Source organism: Eublepharis macularius, chromosome 6 (assembly GCF_028583425.1).
Source record: "Eublepharis macularius isolate TG4126 chromosome 6, MPM_Emac_v1.0, whole genome shotgun sequence".
NCBI classification, from domain to species: Eukaryota; Metazoa; Chordata; class Lepidosauria; order Squamata; family Eublepharidae; genus Eublepharis; species Eublepharis macularius.
This window is the reverse complement of record NC_072795.1, coordinates 141,964,414-141,985,813: the sequence shown is the minus strand read 5'-3', so window position 1 is coordinate 141,985,813 and position 21,400 is coordinate 141,964,414. Positions and strand designations below refer to the sequence as shown.

Below are 21,400 nucleotides of genomic sequence, written 5' to 3'. Positions count from 1 at the left end.
GTGAGAGACTTCAGCCATTGCTACCTTTTAAGAACGCCACAAGACTGTTTGCTACAGCAACACCACAATTCAATGAGTTAATAATTCAGTGTGTGCTGCAGCCGAGTATTTTACAATTCCAGGAGAAAACATGAGGTTGGGACAAGAGAAAGATGGGAACTATTTATTGGTTCAGAGAATAATGAGAATTGTTTGCACTGTGTTGAAACTAACAAATTTTGCAGCTGTGCAGGAGCAAGCAACACCTTGGAAGGGTTTTTAAAAACTGCAGACTGCAACATCTGAGTAACAGTGACTGCATATTTCTCTCTCTCTGTACCCCTCCCTCATAAAGTACCTTGGGGAAGGGAATGAATATGGAGGTATAAACCTCCCTACTTTTCATGTGAACTCTCACTTTTCTAAGACTTATGTGCAAATGCAAAAATGCCTTTATAATAAGCTGCTGGAACTGCAGTATAGTTTCTATGTTCAGAACTATCAGACTGCAGGCTGCGACTACAATTTGATGCATGTTTTCCTGGGAATAAGTCCATTGAACTCAAGTAGAATTTACTTTTGAGTTAACACAAAAACAGAAATAAGGCACTAACTCATTTACAAAGTCCTGCTCTTCTATCTGTTTTTGTGCTCGAATGGGAAATGCAGAGCACTGAAGTGCTTATTGCTGAATCCCCAAAAGGTAACAGAGAACACTACTTTTTTCACTCAAAGGCAGGAAATGCTGTTTCTGATTGTGAGGAAGAATCTGATCCTCAAGTCATGTTCACGAGAAGTTCGCATTTCTACAATACTTAATACCGGTGAATACTTTGGCCAATCCACAGAGCCTTTTTCTAACAGATGAAACCAATGCTAGTCAACTTTAGCACACCCCACAATGCAGGTCTTGTGAATGCTGGCCCATTCCATTCACAGCTGCTTACCATATTGCTCCAATCCACTTTTGGAGAACTTTTTGCTATGCAATTAACAGCCGTCTGCAAGCACAAGCCTAGCAATGTACACTAACTGAAACAGTCAACTTACATTAACTACACAGCACTGAAAGTGTTCAGACATATTCAGTGTATTACATTGTGAAGTAAGATAAGTGGGACGGTATGATGGTAAAATCTACAGAGAATTGATGTAAACGTGTGTTGGAAAACTATTCTATTCTCATGTGGGGGAATGCGGCAGGGGGTGCGACGGAGAGTGATGTGTGTTCCTCACACAATACCTCTAGGACATGGGATCACGTCTAGCATAAGACTGTCTAGATTGGTGGCTCTTCAATGATTTTTGTGCACAGCACTACACAATAATCATGTACAAACAGGGATACCAGCATTTATATCCTGGCTGGCAGCGTAGGCCTTTTACAGCAATCTGCTAAATTCAGCATATGAAGTTTCTCTCGGTAACTTCATCCCTTCGCCAGGAAAAGCTCCATCTGCTCCAGGCTGGTTTACATATACAAGTTCCATTATTTGATGAAAGCTGTATCGAGCGATTTGTACGGGAAATCATACATATTCATCATCATAGCAAATGAAGGAAGGGACCTCTCTGCCAATCCAACGCCGGAGAAAACTTTTGTACTCCATGACAGAGCCAACATAGTACAAGGGAGGAAGGACTGGCCCGGGAAAACAAGGGATTCTCCCAGCGAATACACACTAGCGCAACACAAGGAACAGACACAACAGGCGGCTTCCTTCCCCCCTCTCCGTTTATAGCGCTTCCCCCGACCCAGCTGAGTCATGGGCCCGAGAAGCAAAGCCAGCGAAGCGGCCTTGCGCGGACCGCTTTCGCCTCCCCGCCCCCGCGGGCCGAGCCCTTCCCCGGCGCCCTGTCAGCTGCAGGGGCTGAGCCGTGGCCCTTCGGCAACAAAGGAGGGGCTCTCCCGCTGAGCCCCTTTGCAGACGCGCAGGCACAGGCTCGGGAGCAAAGCAGGCTCCTCTACCCGGGAGCAGGGCCCTTGCGCCCCGCAGGCTCCTCTACCCGGGAGCAGGGCCCTTGCGCCCCGCAGGCTCCTCCACTGGGGAGCAGGGCCCCTGGCGCCCCGCAGGGCTTCCTCCCGGGCAAGCAGGCGCAGGGCCTTCGCCGCCGCGGCCCCGCTCCCTGGCGGCTCACCTCCCTTGCAGGGCGTGCGGTGCTGGCTGTGCTGGGCGCGGTAGCCGTCGACCACCTCCCACTCGCCGTTGTCGCGCTTGATGGGGAAGGAGACGCTGAGCACGTGGTTGCAGGGCTTGATGATGCGCAGGATGCCGCGCACGCGGTGCCGCTTCTCCTCGGCGCTCTCGCGGGTGCGCAGCCCGGCCACCAGCTGGTCCTCCACGATGCCGGCGCCGCGGTCGAAGAAGCCCTCCACCATCTTGAAGAAGTTCGGGTCGTCCACCCGCTCCGCCGCCTGGCAGTAGCGCCGCCGCCCGCCGCCCGCGCCCCCCGCCGGCAGGCCGCCCGCCCCCAAGCAGGGCTCCGCGCCCGACAGCACGGGAGAGGCGGCCGAGGCGGAGGCCGAGGCGGCGGCGCGGGCGGGCGCCAGCAGCTCCCCCAGGCAGCGGTACATGGCGGCGGCGGCGGCGGCGGCGGCGGCGGCTCCCTCAGCGGGGACGGGACGGGAGCGGCTCCGCGGGCTGGCGAGCGCGGTGGGGGCGGAGACGAGGGCGGCGCGGCGCGGCCAATGGCTGACGGACGGGGCTGCGGCCCGGCGCGGCCTTTAAGCGGGGAGGGCGGGCTAAGCGCGCCCCCGCCCCCCGCCCTCCCGAACTGCGCAGGCGCCGACCTGGGCGGGGCGCGAGCAGCGGCTTCCCCCTCAGGCGCCGCGGTCTGCAAGGGCGCACGCGCCTGGGGAGGCGGGGCGCTTCCTGATTGGATGCCGGCCTCCCCGCTGCCCCGCCCCCGGGGTCCAAGCGCGCGGAGCGGCCGTTGAAGCGTCTCAGGCCGGTCCTCCTTCCCGGGTAGGTCGAGCCGCGGGCGGCAGGGCTGGGCTGGGCTGGGCCGGGCTGCCGCGTTCCCCCAGGCGGGCGGCAGGGCCCAGGTCGTGTGGGGCCCCCCTCCGTCTCTTCGGTCGCGGCCGGGCGCCGCGATCGGGTTAAGGTGGGCCGCGCAGCTCAACGCAGCCTGGCACCGGGCGGCCCTCTGTTCGCGTGTCGCCTTCAGGGGGCCTCGCAGCCCACTCGGTCCGTTGCGGTGTAAAAACGCGCAGGCGCGTGCGGAGAGTCTGGCAAAGTAGTAAGAGCCCAGCAGCCCCTTCAAGGCTAACCCGCTTTATTGTGGCCTGAGCTTTCGAGAACCGCAGCGCTCGTGGTCAGATGCGTCTTTAAGGGACTCCTGACTGTTTTGCAACACGGCTAACGGCTCTTAGCCTGGCACGGCTCTGTTCCGGGGGGTAAGACTTTGCAGACGAAGAGCCCACTCTTGGCACCTCACAGCAGGCATAAAAACACGCTTAAAAGTCTCAGTTGAAACCCCCAATCTAAAACTATCCGCATATAGCAAATTAATCAAATGCGGTTCCAAATAAAACTGCCTTTTGCTCCCTTCTAAGGCTCGCGAGTGAGGGGGCGTCTCCCTTGAGAGTTTGTTCCGTAATTATGGCGCTGCCAACAAAAGGGCCCGCCCTCTCGTGGACCCATCTGATGCGTGTCATTGGGATCATTTTGTGATCTTATCTCCGGGGTAGAAACATAGGGAAGAAAACAGTCCTTCAGATACCCCGGTCCCAGGCCATGTAGGATTTTAAAGGACAAAACCTATACCTTGAATTGGGCTTGAGAGCGGACTGGTAGCCTGTGTAATTGCTGTAATATTGGGGTCACATGGTCTCAGTAGCTGGCCCCAACCAGCAGTCTCGCTGCAGCATTTTGTGCTAGGCACAGCTTCCGAACACTCATAGAATCACAGAGCTGGAAGGGGCCATACAGACCTTCTAGTCCAACCCCCTGCCCAGTGCAGGATGAGCCTAAAGCATCTCTGACAAGTATTCATCCAGCCTCTTCTTGAAAACTGCCAGTGAAGGGGAGCTCACCACCTCCCTAGGCAGCTGATTCCACCTTTGAACTACTCTGACCGTGAAAAAGTTTTTCCTACTCTTCAAGGGTAGCCCCTAGAGCATATTGCAATAGATGTAACTAAAGCATGGATCCCTGTGGCTAGATCCGATTGAACCAGGAATAGGCACAGTTGATGCACCAGCCAAAGCTGGGCAAAAACACTGAACCAGTGAAGCCACCTGACTTTTTGTCTCCTGTGTCAAGCTGCACTTCCAACCTGTGAGCCTGGCTGTTCAGACGGTTTATAACCCCATCCAAGAATGGAGAGATCCCAAGTCCCTGGTCTGCCTTTCTACTAACTAAGAGAACTTCTGTCTTGTCTGGATAAAGTTTCAGCTTGTTCACTCTCTTTCTAGTTTGAGCTCTTGGGGTGACTCTAGAACTTAATGGGAACAAAGAATCAACTGGTTCACTTACCAAGATCTGAGCTGCCCCAGGAACATGTCTCCAAAGTGTAGAGTGGGAGGATATCTGTCCTGAGTATTGTTAAGAACTGTAACACGTAACACAAATGTTTGTAGTTAGGATGGAAGATCAAAATAGTCAGAATACAGTTTGCAATAGTTTCCGTTTTACAATTGAGGCTGAAGAGGAGAGTCTCTGTTATGAGGGAATAATCTTGTTTCCTGTGATGGTACAGCTGATTGCTGTGTGGACAGCTGCTAAGCTCTGTAAGCTCCAGGAATTCTTTCTCTCTTTGTGTACTAGAGCATCGGTCTGCTTAGTGTTCTTGCCACTAAGTATGCTGATGGAATATGGATCCATCTGCCTCCCCCCCCCATGCAATCCCCCCTTCATTTTGTCTTCCCATGCTGAAAATGCATCTTTTGTAGTAACTTGGTAAGGGTCGTGTATGTTTCTGATTAAACTGTGATCCAGTTCCCTTTGGTATGGTAATTGAATAATGAGAGATGTTCTGTTTGTTTCTTCTCCTTTACAGCTATTTAATACAACTCTTGTAATACCTCTTGATGATAAGCAGATCTGTAATGTTGCTTTACAGGAATTTCCATTTACTCAGTAGCCAAAATTTTGTTTTTTGTGTAAGAACTAGCAAAAATCCTGTAATTTCAATTGGGAGGATAGAAAGAGGGTGGAAGAGCCATTGCTTTGCATTCAGATGATCCCGGGTTAGGGTTGGAGAAACAACGGCTGTACCAGTATGCAGAGGAAAAGAGGAACCAGGTGCAAGGTGAAATTTTTTTACTGAGGTTCTGTAGCTTCCTACAAATTTGGCTTAAAAGCTTCATCAGAGGATCTTCTAGGAAGTATTTCAGGTGTCACCTTAATGAGTATGCCTTTGGTAACACCTGGTTTTATAGCAGGTTTTATTCGTCCCTGTATCTTGTATGTGAGAAATGAGTGAAGAGCAAAGTTACAGTGCTTAGACTGGAGTAATCTTAGGATTTCACTGTTTGTGACCCAGCCGGCATAGCTCTGCCACGCTGGATTTTGTTTCTTTTTCTTTTTTTAATTTTTATTGGTGAGTTTTAATTTCCGAATTTGATACATACGTTCCCTTCATTTCTAATTAGCTCTGCTCCCCACCCTTTTCCTCCCCCCTCCCTATTGACTTCCAACAGCTTTCCAACCCTTACCCCCTTTTATTGCTTAATTCTATTTCACTTATATTTCCCTGCAACACATATATCATAATATCTCTTGTTCTAAGCAGATTTTGTTTCTTAATTGTACTTAAGGGTGAGGGACTGCTAGGATCTCTTATACAGAGGTCAGAATGCATGAGAGTGCTCCGTGGCCAGTGTAATGATGTTAATCCATGACTGATAGTGTATGCACTGGGGAAGTTTTATTGGAGGCACGGGGAGCAGCTGAAGTAGCCAAGACACCAAAGGTCTAACTATGCACAGTTGTGGCATATGCGTGCCTATGCATTTCATCCTGCAATGGGACAAGCATAGTGTTTACTGATGTAATCTTATGCTTAGTACTGCATATGTATATGTTGAATCAGTGGTGTGCTTCTTAGCATCCTTTGCTTTTGAGAAGTACAGATGAAACTGTATTCAGGTTTATTTTGATTTGAATTAGAATGTGTAAGAGATAAGAAGTTTTAAAATAGTGGGCAATATCCTACCCGCCCAATGTGCAGAAGGAAGAGTTCTCCTGCATTTCTCTCCATTGCTCTCTCTGAGCCCTGGAGTCAGTCCCAGAATTTGTATGATGAAAATGAAAGAATCACATGGGTTGCAGAGGAGCTGGAATGAGGAAGGACAAGTGGCTGAAATGGCTCCTGCTTCCTGTTCCCCATAAGCAGCTCCACGGAGGGGCAGAGAAATGTCCACTGAGGGGCAGAGAAATGCCAGAGGGCACTGTAGTGATGGAGGGGAACGTGGAAAAAACCTGTACTCTCCAAACAGTTGGAAAGCTGAATACTTCCAAAAATGCGATGACTTGCGCTAAATGAAATATGCACTCAGAGTGCTCTTCTTAATGCCAGTTTATAGAACACAATTTGTTTTATCTATATTAGGAAATGCAAAATGTGTTGCTGATTGCTGTGACCTTAACAACACAAATCTGCTCCCACAAAGTACGTCCTTCATGGTAATTTCTTTTGCAATGTGAGAAAGTAGCCTAACTGACTGTTAAGCTACTTCACTTTCACTGTTAGGCATGTTCACTTTCTGTGCCAGGCTAGACTGCTTTTAACTAACTATTTTTAAGAATATATTGTCGAAAGCTTTCACGGCTGGAGAACGATGGTTGTTGTGGGTTTTCCGGGCTGTATTGCCGTGGTCTTGGCATTGTAGTTCCTGACGTTTCGCCAGCAGCTGTGACTGGCATCTTCAGAGGTGTAGCACCAAAAGACAGGGATCTCTCAGTGTCAGTTTGACACTCATTGTCAGTTTGACACGGAGAGATCCCTGTCTTTCGGTGCTATACCTCTGAAGATGCCAGTCACAGCTGCTGGTGAAACGTCAGGAACTACAATGCCAAGACCACGGCAATACAGCCTGGAAAACCCACAACAACCATATTTTTAAGAAGTTTGTAAGGGAGCCTGAAAAGAAGACTGCTTATATAAGACCATGCACATCAATAGAAAGCATCCCATCTGTTGCCATGAGATGTGACCAGTAGGTCACTGTGATGAATTGGAGTGGCATATCAAGTGAACAAAATGTAGGTAACGATCTTAACTGCGCGTTTGTTTTACTTATTTAAATAAATACTTTCCAAGCATTCAAAGACATTTATATGAAACTCAATGATCTGATAAAGTGTATTTTCAGCAGAACACCATCTTACATTTCCTCCCAGTTTCATTTAAGAGCTTTAAATGATCCCTTTTGAGAAAAGGCTATGAAATTTATTTTTTTTTCACTTTGAAACTTAAGCAGAACTAAAATCTTAACTGACTCCAAAATATTTTGGAGGATGGTGGCACTTTATCCAGAAGTATCACGAGAGCCCAGTATTGGTGGCTGCAAACTGGTTTCCTTCCCAGTTTTAACAATCTACAACACTGTTTATATAAACAGGGAACTTTTATGTCCCTTTAACAGTCTGATAAGCATGCAAGTAATTAGGTTCTTTTTGTTTCTAGTGAAAACAATGCTTTTGAAATGTTTAACTGCTTGATCTTAAGAACAGAAGAGGAGCCTTGCTGGAGCAGCTCAGTGGTCCACCAGGCAGGTGCCCTGGAGGGCCAAGAGAAAGGGCACAGAGGCCTTTCCCCTATGTTGCCTCCTAGCACTGGCATTCAGAGGTTTAGTGTGGCTAGTGGAAGTTCCCTTCAGTTGCCATGGTTAGTAGCCAGCCACTGCCCTCCATTAACCTGTCTGTCCCCTTTTAAAGCTATCTATGCTTGTGGCCATCGCTGTGTCCTCTAGCAATGGATTTCACAGTTTAATTACTCATTGAGTTGAAGAAGCATTTCCTTTCATCCATCCTGAATCAATTGCTCCATCAACTTCACTGAGCTCCCACAAGCTCTCTCTGTCCAACTTTCTCCACACTCTGCTTAATTTTAAAAACCCCTCTGTGAGCCCCCGCCCCATTAGCTCCCCCGCCCCAACTGAAGAGTCTTTGGCTTTTCCTCTTTGGAACGTTGTTTCAACCCCTTAATTATCTGTGTTGCTCCAGCTCTGCAGTACCTTTTTAAAAAAAACAGTGACCAGGCCTGTCTCCTAGGTTGACTCCAGTTGCAGTGGTACAAGCAGTGTTCCTCTTTGTTAGAGGTGACAGTGTAGTACATTCCCTGCGAACATATCTATACCCACTCTACATGATGTCGTTCATCTACTTCATTTTGAACCACCCTGTAATGACGTGCTGTTTACTTTAACCTAAAACCTTTTGTTAAACCTTTAACTATGGACCTTAAATCCAGCTCCTCTTTACATTACCTCAAACTGGGAGAAAGTGGAAGATGCACTTTGCAAAAGAAGAAAAACACATACAAATACCTAGGGCAGTGACGGCGAACCTTCTTGAGCCCGAGTGCCCAAACTGCAACACAAAACCAACTTATTTGTTTCAAAGTGCCAACACTGCAATTAAACCTGAATACTGAGGTTTTAGTTTAGAAACAACAACTCATACAGTTGTCCGAACTAATTAACATATTTTGTCTTAAAAGAGCTTCCCCCCCCCCCGTCACAAATGAAAGTAAAGGAGCAGAGCAGAAGGAATTCAAGCAGCTTACTGTTCCTTTGAAGCCCAGCACCACTCGGCTTGCGCTCGGAGAAAAAGGGATCGCGTGGGCGGGGCCAAAAACCACATGACCTCTCTTCAGCTCTACTGGAACGCCGTTCCTGTGTGTCCCGGCTCCAAATGAGCCCTGGGAAAAGGAATCACATGAGCGGGGCCAAAACCCACGCCTCCAAATGAGCCCTGGCTCGTGTGCCCAAAGAGAGGGCTCTGCTTGCCGGCTGTGGCACGCATGCCATAGGTTCGCCATCGCTGACCTAGGGTTCCCATAGCTCTCCCTTGCTTTTTACAGGGTTCTGCAATGCCTCTTGTGGCCAGCATTAGATAAGACAAGTGGGGACCAGCATCTCATGTCCCCCTCCTACCTCCTGCCCTCTTTTCCTTCCCTGCCCCCATAGCCCCCTCTCCCTTTCCTGGTTCCTTTTCTCCTTCCCACCCGCCTTTGTCTGTCCCTCTGCTTTCACCCCCCCCCACCAGCCTCTCCCCTATGGCCCAGGGGTGTGGTGCCAGCTGAACTGGGCCCCGTTGCATGGTGGGGAACCTGCAAGGACTTGTGGGGGTGGGGGTGGGGTTTCACTTTTCCCTGTACCCCCTTCCCCACACTTTTTCCTCCCTCCCTCCTCCTGGCAGCCCCCATATGCTCACTTTTCCCTACGCCCGTCTCTCCTTCAAGCCCACTTAACAACCTACCTTTTAATCTATATTTATTAACTTACTTCATTTATATACTACCTTTCTCCACAGTGGGGACCCGAAGCAGCTGGTGTCATTCTCCTTGCCTCCATCTTATCCTCATGACAACCCTGCGAGGTTCCTTAGGGCAGCGACGCGTGTGTGACTGGGTCAAAGTCACCCACTGAGCTTCCACAGCACAGTGGTGATTTGAACTTGGGTCTCCCACACCCAGCCAGAGTCAGGCCGGCTGTGCAGAGGGGGTAGCTGGGAGGAACTGGGACCCCTCCCCAGCAACTGTGTTGGCCCAGAAAACTCCAGCACACAAGAGGAGGGGCCAAGGAGATGCTGGGGCAGCAGCACTGCTGCCAGCAGGCAAAATCCCTTACGGGGCTCAGCAGCGGTGGGCTTTCGCCGGAGTTAGGAGGTGCTCCAGCCGTTGGCCCACATCACAGCATGAGCCCTGGCGGTGAGGCCCAGAGGGGATAAAAAGGGAGTTCCAGAATCAGGCTGGCATGGAGAGCAGGGTGGCCGGCCTGGGTGCTGAGAGACTAACACCCCAGGGAGGCGACGTAGAGGCGTGCTGCTAACCCGGCACTCGACCCTCCATTCTGAGGCCTGGGGAAATCCCGGGGGTGACCCAGCAGGACAGCTGGGAGGTGGTGCCAGTCAAGGAGAGCCCTCACGAAAACAGAAGATGAGTGGATCAAATTCCGTGAGAAGTTCGCTTGGCTCAGAAAGTGCATTCTTCTCCGGCACTGTGCTCAGCATCATGGTATTCTTCTCTGCCACCGTGCTTGACTTGCTTTTGATGTCGACATTTTAAAACTTTTGTAATGTCCACGCTGCACGCGGTTTGTGTTGACGCCTTCCTGCTCTGTGACATCATGCATGCTTTGGTTTAAGAGGCAGTTTCAGCATTTCTGCAGGTGGTTCTTTTCTCCCTGTAGCTGCCACTGTCCTGAAAGTAGGCTCTCAGTGTGAATACATCTAGTTAGCCCAGTTGGGCCTGCCAGAATTGTATCTTCAATCCTGGTAAAAAGTAGGACAGAATACTTCCAGAGATGAAACACCAGGTATTAAGTAAATACAATGAGTTTGCTTGATGAGGTATTCAAACATGGTGTGTTCAAATATACAGCATGTAGAGAATCACCCTATTTTCATGAATAGACCTGCTTCTAAGAAGCCTGTGGGCGGCTGCGTCCAGCACTTCCGTTGTTAAGATAAACACATTCTGACTTCAAGGTGTGTACCTGATCATTTCTCCTGCCCGACCTCTTCTTGCTTTTCTCCTCCTTTTTTGCCAGCACAGCGAAAGGGGGCCTGATTCTGTGTGTTCTGTTATTAGTAGAGTAACGTGAGGTGGCCTTTTTACCTGACAACACAAAGAGTTTTGAAGATTAATTGTAATCCATCCGTCTGTGGAAACCACCTCAAGGCACATGTTTAAGAATGATGGGAGCGGTCCATTCGTGGATACCTAGGCTGTAACTAGCTGGGTTAAGTTTATGGGAATGCAGTGCTAATTTGTCATTGTTCTTGGAATGAAGTCAAAGTGCAACAACTGATAACCTTGCTCTCCTGAGGCAGGATCCCCCATGCATCATTCTTTCTGTCAACCAATATAAATGGGATTGAAATGTTTGTGAATTGGGCAAGAAGTATCTGTCCGGGGTCTGGGTCCCAGCCCCCAGACTTGGTAGGAGGGAACAGCAGGTCAGCCGGGCTGATGGGCAAACAGAGGGGGCAGCCAGCAGACAGCAGGTCAACTGGTCAGCCAGCTGACAGCAGGTCAACCGGTCTGACTGGCAGGCAGAGGGGGCAGCTGGGGGACAGCAGGTCAACCCCTCCCACAGGCAAATGGAGCCAGAACCTGCCGGTGCCAGGGGCAAGGAGCAAAAGCCCAGGGCCTCAGGAGGCAGGGGGAGACAGAGAGAGGCCAGCGAGTCCCACTCCCCTAGGGAGGGAAAGGGGGCTAGGCAAGGCGGAAGGGGGCAAGGGCAGAGGGATTGGGAGCCCAGCAGTCACCCACCCAAAGACCTTACCTGAGGAGGAGAAGCAGCAGCAGCCCCAACAACCCAAAGCCATGCCCCAGCTAGAAAATAGTAGCCTGGCCCAGGAGTTGCCAAAAGCCAAGCCACTCCAGGTGGGGCTATTGGAGGCACTCTGCAGGAAGCCCTGGGCAACCAGCCAAGGAGCCGCAGCTGGACCCACCTTCAGCCATCAGCTCTGCCAGGGAGGCTGGGCTGCTAGCCAGGGGACTGCAGCTGGACATGCCTTCAGCAATCAGCCAAGGCAGGGAGGCTGGGCAGCCAGAGAACAAGGCACAGCTGGTGCTGGTCAGTGGGGCCAGATCAGCTACCCCAGCTGCAACTGCTTGGTGCAGCCCAAGGCCAGGCTGGAAGAGGGGTGGGGCAGTAGAAGGAAGCCCTATAAAAGCTGGCTGGGAAGAGCCTTGTGGTGGTGGGTGTGAGTGAGGAGTGATGATGTGGAGTGAGAGCAGTAAGATGCAAGGGTGGAGGTTTGGAGGAGAGTTCTGGAAGGAGGAGATGAAGGAGGACGCAGAGGGTAAGCAGGCCAGGTTGAGCAGGCCAGCGAGTGGACTGAGAGGGAGTCTGGGTGAGGTATACCGCCCCTCCTTCCACAGAGCAGGGTCCTGCAGAATCCCTGGCCCCCCTGTGACGTCAGGAGCAGACCGCCCAGTGCCACGCCCAGCGGCAGCGGCGGCAAGCCCTGACAAGTTGGTGGCCCGTACGGGGAGAGACGTTCCAACGCAGGCACCAGTCAAGGGGCGGCCTCCCAAGGCCGCCGCCCCAGCGGAGCTTGGACCGTGGCTGGAGGAACGCCAGGATAGGATGTGGGGAAAGCTGGAGGCAGCCTACCCAGCCGCTCCAGTAGAACTAGCACAGACAGCGGAGCTGCAGAGGCAAGCCGGCGTGCTCACTGAGGCCTTGCCAAGGGTTTGCGCCCTCGTTTGGGAAAATAACCCACCGCCTGGCAAGCAGGTGCAGAGTCTATGTGCCACTGTGAAGATAGGCCGGCTGATCCTACAAGCCCTGTTGGACTCTGGGAGTGCAGTCTCAGCAATTCGGCCCCAGCTCCTCCCAGCTGCCACCCCAGTGTACCGCTGGATCCCAGTGACGGATGTGATGGGCCGCACCCAGCCGTACCCTACGGCCCTAATCACGATAGAGTACCTAGGGGTCCGCCACCAAATGGAAGTTGCCCAGTTAGCTCACCTACCCGTACCAATACTGCTGGGAAGAGATGCCCCAGGGTTCTTCAGGCTCCTCCAGCAGGCAGCGAAGAAATTGGGAAGAGACACCCCAGGGACTGCCGGGTCTCGGCTGAAGGCGGCAGGGGAAGTGACAGACCCACAAGTTGCCACCGCTCTGCAAGTGGAGGAGGCCAACGACCCGGGAGAGGGTCCCTCCACCAGGCCAGGGGCAGAACCACGGGCTGGAGGCCCAGCTGGAACCCTTGCAGACCGCCCATTCCGTGATGCCCAAGGGGCAGATGAGTCCTTGCAGCGCTTGCGAGAGACAGCCGCTCGTGAGGAGGAGCAAGTGCGGGATGAACGGAGGTCCCAACGGCTCCCTCGCATCGAGAAGCAAGGAGGGGTCTGGGTTCGCATAGCTCGTGCCCCAAATGGCCAGGGGGAGGTCCGCCAACTACTTGTGCCAGCAGCCTATCGGGCGGAAGTCCTCCGCACGGCCCATGAGCATGCTTGGGCCGGGCACCTCGGGCACCACAAGACCCTGAGGAAGGTTCTTGAGCAATTCTTCTGGCCCTCCGTGAATGCAGACGTGAAGGCCCACTGCCGCTCGTGTCCCACCTGCCAGCGGGTGGCAGCCCGCCGCCCGCCGAAGGCCCCCCTCTCCCCGCTGCCCGTCATGGAGACGCCCTTCCAACGCATCGCAATGGACTTCATCGGACCGCTGCCACGCACACCCCGGGGCCATCGCTTTGCCCTGGTGATTGTGGACTATGCCACGCGGTTCCCCGAGGTCATCCCGCTGAAGACCATGCAGACCCCGGGGATGGTACGGGCCCTGTCCAAGTTTTTCGCGATGGTGGGGCTGCCAGATGAAATTTTGACGGATCGGGGGGGCCCGTTCCGTGCCACAGCCATGCGTCAGCTCTGCCGGAATTTGGGGATCCGGCAGGTGTTCACCTCGGCGTACCACCCTCAAACAGACGGGTTGGCAGAGCGGCTGAACCAGACCGTCAAGGAGGCTCTGAAGAAGATGACGCGGGACAAGCCTCACCAGTGGGACTTGTACATCGACCCGCTCATGTTCGCCCTCCGGGAGACCACGCAGGCCTCCACTGGCTTCAGCCCATTCGAGCTGCTATATGGGCGCAAGCCAAGGGGGATGCTCTCCCGGCTGACGGAACGCTGGGGGCCCCGGGCCAGCAGCCCCACGCCCCCCATACAGGAGTACGTGAGCCGGCTCCGTGACCGGGTGCAACAGTCCCAAGCGGAGGCAAATCGCAGACTGACTCGCACCCAGTCAAAGCAAAAGGCCGCCTATGACCGGGGTGCGCGGATGAGGACTTTCCAGGCCGGAGAGAAGGTCCTCGTGCACCACTCGGTGTTCCCAAGAGAGGAAGGGGACCCATGGAGGGGTCCCTACCAGATTCGAAGGGTGCTGGGCCCCACCACCTACGAAGTCCAGTGTGGGGTCGGCCGGCGTCGGCGGAAGACCCTGCATGTAAACCTCCTAAAGCAGTGGCACGAGCGCCCAAAAGAGGAGTGCGGCGTGGCTGAGGACCCGCTAGAGCTCCCTGACAGTGTGCTGCCTTGGACCACTGATGCCCCGGAGTTTGAGGAGCCCAAGGTGGACCCTCAGCTCAACCCAGCTCAGAGGGCCCAGCTACAAGACCTCTGGGCTCGGATTCCCGGGGTCTTCTCCCGCAGGCCGGGCAGCACGAGCCTGATCCAACATGCCATTCCAATGGACCCGGGGCAGACAGCCCGGGCTACCTGGCGCCCCATCCCCAGGAAGCGGTGGGAGGCAGTGGAGAAGGAGACCGACGAGATGCTCAGGCTTGGGGTAATCGAGCCCTCGCGAAGCGCTTGGAGGAGCCCGATAGTCTTGGTGCCCAAGCCGGATGGGACCACCCGATTCTGCATCGACTATCGCGAACTGAATAAGGTGGCCCAGTTCGATGCATACCCCATGCCCCGAGCAGATGTGTTGGTAGACCACCTAGGGTCCGCCCGCTACCTGTCGGCCCTAGACTTGACGAAGGGCTACTGGCAAGTGCCCGTGCGGCCAGCGGACCGGGAGAAGACAGCCTTTGCCACCCCACGAGGCCTCTTCCAGTTCAAGAAGATGCCGTTTGGTCTACACGGGGCAGCTGCCACGTTTCAGCGGCTGGTGGACCAAGTGCTGGGAGAGTGCCGGGCGTATGCAATGGCGTACATAGATGACATCATCATCTTCAGCCCGGACTGGCCCACCCACCTCCAACACTTGGAAGCTGTCATGAGGGCCCTCCAGCGAGCCGGACTACGGGCTAACCCAAAGAAGAGCCACCTGGGGTTCCAGGAACTCCAGTACCTGGGCTTTGTGGTCGGGGGAGGCCGAGTTCGCCCACCACCAGACAAGGTGGCCTCAATAGCTGATGCCCCCCAGCCCCGGACCAAGAAGCAGGTCCGACGTTTCCTGGGACTACTGGGGTATTACGGGCGGTTCATCCCCCACTTTGCCTCCCGAGCCGCCCCCCTGACAGACTGCTTAAAGAAGGGGCTGCCCAACCAAGTCCGGTGGACCCCAGCACTAGAAGCAGCTTTCAAGGACCTGCGGTCAGCCCTCTCTAATACCACAGCCCTGTGGAACCCGGACTTTGACCGACCCTTTACGCTGGCCACAGACGCTTCTGACACCGGCCTTGGGGCAGTCCTGACTCAGGAACGTGACGGAACCGACGTCCCCATCCTCTTCCTGAGTCGGAAGCTGCAGCCCGCAGAGAGGCGCTATGCAACAGTGGAGCGGGAGGCCCTAGCGGTCAAGTGGGCAGTGGGGGCCCTGCAATACTACCTGGCCAATAATCCCTTTGTCCTACTAACGGACCATGCGCCCCTGCAGTGGCTCCACCACATGAAGGCACACAACCCCCGTGTGCTGCGGTGGTACCTCTCCCTCCTCCCCTTCCGGTTCACCATCAAGTACCGCAAGGGGGCGCAGCATGTGGATGCGGACTTCATGTCCCGCATGTTTGAGTCTGACCCTGACCCCCACAACTCAAAGCTAAGCGGGGGTGTGTGTCCGGGGTCTGGGTCCCAGCCCCCAGACTTGGTAGGAGGGAACAGCAGGTCAGCCGGGCTGATGGGCAAACAGAGGGGGCAGCCAGCAGACAGCAGGTCAACTGGTCAGCCAGCTGACAGCAGGTCAACCGGTCTGACTGGCAGGCAGAGGGGGCAGCTGGGGGACAGCAGGTCAACCCCTCCCACAGGCAAATGGAGCCAGAACCTGCCGGTGCCAGGGGCAAGGAGCAAAAGCCCAGGGCCTCAGGAGGCAGGGGGAGACAGAGAGAGGCCAGCGAGTCCCACTCCCCTAGGGAGGGAAAGGGGGCTAGGCAAGGCGGAAGGGGGCAAGGGCAGAGGGATTGGGAGCCCAGCAGTCACCCACCCAAAGACCTTACCTGAGGAGGAGAAGCAGCAGCAGCCCCAACAACCCAAAGCCATGCCCCAGCTAGAAAATAGTAGCCTGGCCCAGGAGTTGCCAAAAGCCAAGCCACTCCAGGTGGGGCTATTGGAGGCACTCTGCAGGAAGCCCTGGGCAACCAGCCAAGGAGCCGCAGCTGGACCCACCTTCAGCCATCAGCTCTGCCAGGGAGGCTGGGCTGCTAGCCAGGGGACTGCAGCTGGACATGCCTTCAGCAATCAGCCAAGGCAGGGAGGCTGGGCAGCCAGAGAACAAGGCACAGCTGGTGCTGGTCAGTGGGGCCAGATCAGCTACCCCAGCTGCAACTGCTTGGTGCAGCCCAAGGCCAGGCTGGAAGAGGGGTGGGGCAGTAGAAGGAAGCCCTATAAAAGCTGGCTGGGAAGAGCCCTGTGGTGGTGGGTGTGAGTGAGGAGTGATGATGTGGAGTGAGAGCAGTAAGATGCAAGGGTGGAGGTTTGGAGGAGAGTTCTGGAAGGAGGAGATGAAGGAGGACGCAGAGGGTAAGCAGGCCAGGTTGAGCAGGCCAGCGAGTGGACTGAGAGGGAGTCTGGGTGAGGTATACCGCCCCTCCTTCCACAGAGCAGGGTCCTGCAGAATCCCTGGCCCCCCTGTGACGTCAGGAGCAGACCGCCCAGTGCCACGCCCAGCGGCAGCGGCGGCAAGCCCTGACAGTATCTACTAAGATGCCTGCGAAACAGAGTCAGGGGTCCAAGCAAGAGAGCGAAGCCGCATCTCTCAAGAGAAGGGCAAATATGCAAAAGGCTCCTAAGTTTGTCTTCTCTAACTTGTGACAGAAAATCCAAATGGCACCCCCACCTCCAGTGGCAAAATTATGGAACCAAATAGCTCGATGCACTCCCACTTCACAATGTGCCTTGTCTACTGCCTGAAGCCACCTGATCCTGGCCCCTCTGAGGTAGACTTCCATGATTCAAAATCAGGTGTTTGGGTTGACCTTAATAGCTCAACAAACCCAATCTACTAATTGTTTCTAACAGAAAATGTAATCGTGACACAGATCTATCACACTTGACATCCTGTGAATGGAGAGTGCTTTGAGTAATCAAAACAGAAATGCATTGCTTTATGTAATTTCAGTTAACCCGGCATTAGCATTTCAAATTAGTCATTCTTCAGTAGGGGGCACTTGACGCTTTATAACTGTAAACAGCACCTGACTGTACTAACATTGGTAGACCCATGCGTTCCAGATCACAGATTTCTAGAACATGTAAAATCTCTTCCTCCCAATTGGCATTGTGCAAGTTTCTAGTTTATCCTTATACTGAGGACCAAGATTGAAAATATAATCAAGGAAATATTCAACTGGATAAATGTTAGTTTGGGTAGTTGCAAATGGAAGAAATATTTAGATAGAAGAAATGATTTGTTTTGGTTGTTGTGGATTTTCCGGGCTGTATAGCCGTGGTCTTGGCATTGTAGTTCCTGACGTTTCGCCAGCAGCTGTGACTGGCATCTTCAGAGGTGTAGCACCAAAATATATATGGTGCTACACCTCTGAAGATGCCAGTCGCAGCTGCTGGCAAAATGTCAGGAACAACAATGCCAAGACCACAGTTATACAGCCCGGAAAATCCACAACAACCATCATTCTCCGGCCGTGAAAGCCTTCGACAATACAATGATTTGTTTTATTTGTTATATTATAATATTTATTTGTTTTATTATATTTATATATTTAGATACCACTTTCCCTCTGAGTTCTCAAGGTACTTAACCCTATAAAGTTCTCAAGGCACTTAACCCTAAAAAATAATAAATAATAATAAAATTACTAAAAAACAGAAAAAGGGGGAAAATGAAACCCCTCAATGAAAGGTAACTGAAATTTTTTCATAAGGAGGAAGGCATTCTAAAGCAGGCCATGATAGAAAAGCTATATTTTCCATGACCGGCTTCCTATCTCAACTCAGAAGGTAAGCTGAGGACACTCGGGGGGGGGGGGGATAAAGAGCACAGAGTCTGGGGAAGGACTGCGCGGGGACGATGATTATGCTATCTGGTCATCCTGCAACTAGCAAACAAACAAGTGATTTTTCATTTAAGCCTTAATTATGCCTTTATTTTATTTTAGTTATTTATTGGATTTATAGTCCACTCTCCCCACAAGTGAGATCAAAGTGGATCGCATCATATAAATACATTCAACAATAAAATCACATTAACAACATAAAATTCAGGCAGCAACCCAAATCACTCAGCTCTGTTAATACATTCTACGAGATGGGGACCAGCAGACAAATAGAAAGCATGTCAGTGGGGAAAAACTGGGACGAGGGGGGTTTCTACCCTCCCCCTCAACTGAAGACTGGCAAAGGAGCCCATCCACACCCCAACCTCAACCATATGCCTGGCAGAACATCTTTGTCTTACAGGCCCAGTGGAAGGATAGTAGACCTCGCTGGGCTCGAGTTTCAATAGACAGAGTTCCACCTGGTTGGCGCCAGACCGTTTTCATGATCTAGACCCACTTCATAAGGTGCTTGATGTACATAGGGGGCAGAGAAATTAACACGCATATAGAAGAACAGACTTTTAAATGGGGCCCAGAGGGATATACCAGAGAGAGATGAAATATGAGAGGTATGCTTTGTGACACTTCCTGTGCGAAGTCCAAATGTGTAGAAGATTAAAATGGAGATTATTAATAATACAAGTAAGAACACAATATTCCTAGCTTCACTATGCCACTTTCCCACTTGGAAAGAAATCTTTTGTTTTGATTGAAACCAAAATATATAAAATAAAACATAGTAACATAGAGCTGGATAGAACTCCAAGAGTCATCTAGTCCAACCTCCTGCATAATGCAAGAACACAGCTACCTCTCCCTCCCCGCTACCCCAGTAGTCGCTGCTCTGTGCCCAAAGGAAGGCACAAAACCTCCAGGATCCCTGGCCAATTTGTCCTGGAGGAAAATTCCTTCATGACCCGAAAGTGGCACTCGGCATTCCCTAGGGAATATGAGAAAAGGCACTGGCCCTCCCTTTCATGATCTGCCTAAGTTCCTAGTAAGTCTCAGGTGCTTTCCACATGCATGCCTATACCAGGTTTTCTGGCTATTCGGTCCATGAGGATGGGATCTGCTTTGGGCCTCCGAAATTCCACACTCGAGGGTGTCGAACCAAAGTGGTCTCTGTTTACTTTTTCCTGCACTAGGAAAAGTGTCCTGTTTCTCCTGTGGGTTTTCTGTTTCCTCGGTTGATCAGCTGAGGACTTGTCAGTTTTGTCAACTGATTCACTGAGGAAACTTGCAAGGTTTTTTTTTAAATGAACCATCATTGCAACCTTGCAGTGCTGTTTTAAAAAAGGTAAAAACGGGTAACAGTTGCGCTGCAGCGTTTTGTACCAATTAGAGCCTTCTAGTTAGCTTAGATGGGAGACATGTATAGTGCAGTATAGTAGTTAAGTCTTGGTGTTACCATAGCGTAGATTGAGGTGGCCAGGTTGGCCATGTTGAGGTAAGAAGCCATCTTCCAAGCTAGAGTGAGGTTGTAGAAAGCATTTTTTGCAGCTGCCTTAACTTGTTTTTCTAGTAGTAGTGCTGGATCCAGTATAACCCCAGGGCTCTTAAACACATTTGCAGGGGTCAAATGAACTGCATTGAAAGTGTGGAGTATAATGTCCTTCAGGAGCTCTGCCCAACAAGCATCGCTTCCCTCTTGTCTGGGTTCAATTTCAGTTGGTTCATTTTCAGCCATTTCACCTCAGCTGTCAAGCAGCAATCCAAAATTCCAACTGCATCCTGTGGGGACTGGATAGAAAAACATAGAGTTGGGGGTCATTTGCATATTGATGACATCCAACTCCATAGCTGCAAATGAGCTCTCCTAAAGGTTTTATGTAGAGGCTGAATAACATGGGAATGAGTGAATGAATGTTTATTTGTGGTCAGACCAATACCATAGCAATACATCCTTGGTAGGTAATGAAATTATTAAATCCGGCATAAAAGGTGTAGAGAGACATAAAAAATACATTTGAAGTTTAAGGTATTTAAAAACTGTTAAAATATAAAATATAAATCTGTCATGAGCAGGGCTGGGTGAGGGAGAGAGTGAGCGAGAGTCCAAGACACACTGGGGTCGAGAGCCAGAAAGTCTGTCCATCAGTGGAGTGAGCAAACGAGAATCCGAAAGCCAAGACGAGATCGTCAGTCAAAGCCGAGTCGTCAGTCAAACACGGAGACAAAGCCAAGTCGTCAGTCAAACACGGAGACAAGCAAGGAGTGGTCGAGGACAAAGCCGAAGTCAGGAAACAGGAGGTCTATCCAAGTGAGGGCAGGGTACGAGGCAGAGGTGAAGCTTCCAGGAGCTGAGCTGCTGGGCACAAGGAGTGGTTAACGATGTTGCTCCCACGCTGGGCCCTGCCCAGCGTTCTCCTTATATGGAGAACAGTGTAAGAGAGAGATGGAGGACGGTGTAAGAGGACGAGGGCCAGGTGTTTCTCCACTAGATTGCCCTACCTCTCCCTCAGCGTCCAGCTCCGTCCGCCACTGTGCCTGCAGGCACACACTCCTTTGCCGTTCCCAAACAGCCTCCCTCGCTCGAGCCCTCCGCCTTGCTGCTGGCTCGAGAGGCTTGGATCTCCGAGGCTCTGGTTCCTCCTCCTCTTTGCACGACCTCACTCCCTCTCTAGATTACGCCAAGGGCCCTGGTCGCTGGATGGCTCCTCAGGGACTGCAGGAGGGTTTTCTGCTGGCTCCGCTGGCTCTTCCAGCCCCTCATCCTCTGAGGAGGAATCGCCGGCAGGTAGAGAGCCCAGCCAAGGCTGGCCTACGACAAAATCAAGAGCCCTGTGGCGGAGAGTGGTAAGCTGCAGTACTGCAGCCCAAGCTCTGCTCACGACCTGAGTTCGATCCTGGCGGGTTCAGATAGCCGGCTCAAGATTGACTCAGCCTTCCATCCTTCCAAGGTTGGTAAAATAAGTACCTAGTTTCCTGGGGGTAAAGTGTAGATGTCTGGGGAAGGCAATGGCAAACTACCCTGTAAAAAGTCTGCCAAGAAAACGTCATGATGCGATGTTCCCCCATGGGTCTGTAATGACTTGGTGCTTGCACAGAGGCCTACCTTTACCTTTAAAATTTAAATAGTTCTATAGAAGTAACAAGAGAATGCAGATTGATGGGCGCAATTTCTTGCAACTCTGTTTACTTATATAGATCAAACTGTATGAATAACATGGGAGATACAATTGCCCCCTGAGGAACCCCACAAGATAGCTCCCATTCTGGAGATAGCTGATCTCCAATGGCAACCTTTTGAGTCTGTTCCATGAGAAATGATTGAAGCCAGTCTAAGGCACGTCCTTTGA

General features: G+C 52.1%; 2 protein-coding genes across 2 annotated transcripts in view; one reads left to right on the top strand and one right to left on the bottom strand.

Moving 5' to 3' along the window:
- Positions 1-2,672, bottom strand: part of GLUD1 (glutamate dehydrogenase 1) — a 43,139-nt gene extending 40,467 nt beyond the window's left edge. Inside the window, exon 1 of the mRNA XM_054983990.1 lies at positions 2,119-2,672. Within this exon, the coding sequence (XP_054839965.1) occupies positions 2,119-2,554 (436 nt within the window). The 5' untranslated portion in view covers positions 2,555-2,672. The remainder of the gene's footprint in view (positions 1-2,118) is intronic.
- Positions 2,673-2,865: 193 nt separating this feature from the next.
- The window catches only part of SHLD2 (shieldin complex subunit 2), a 68,558-nt gene continuing 50,023 nt past the window's right edge, over positions 2,866-21,400 (top strand). Inside the window, exon 1 of the mRNA XM_054983348.1 lies at positions 2,866-2,945. The gene's annotated coding sequence lies outside the window, so the exon portion shown is untranslated. The remainder of the gene's footprint in view (positions 2,946-21,400) is intronic.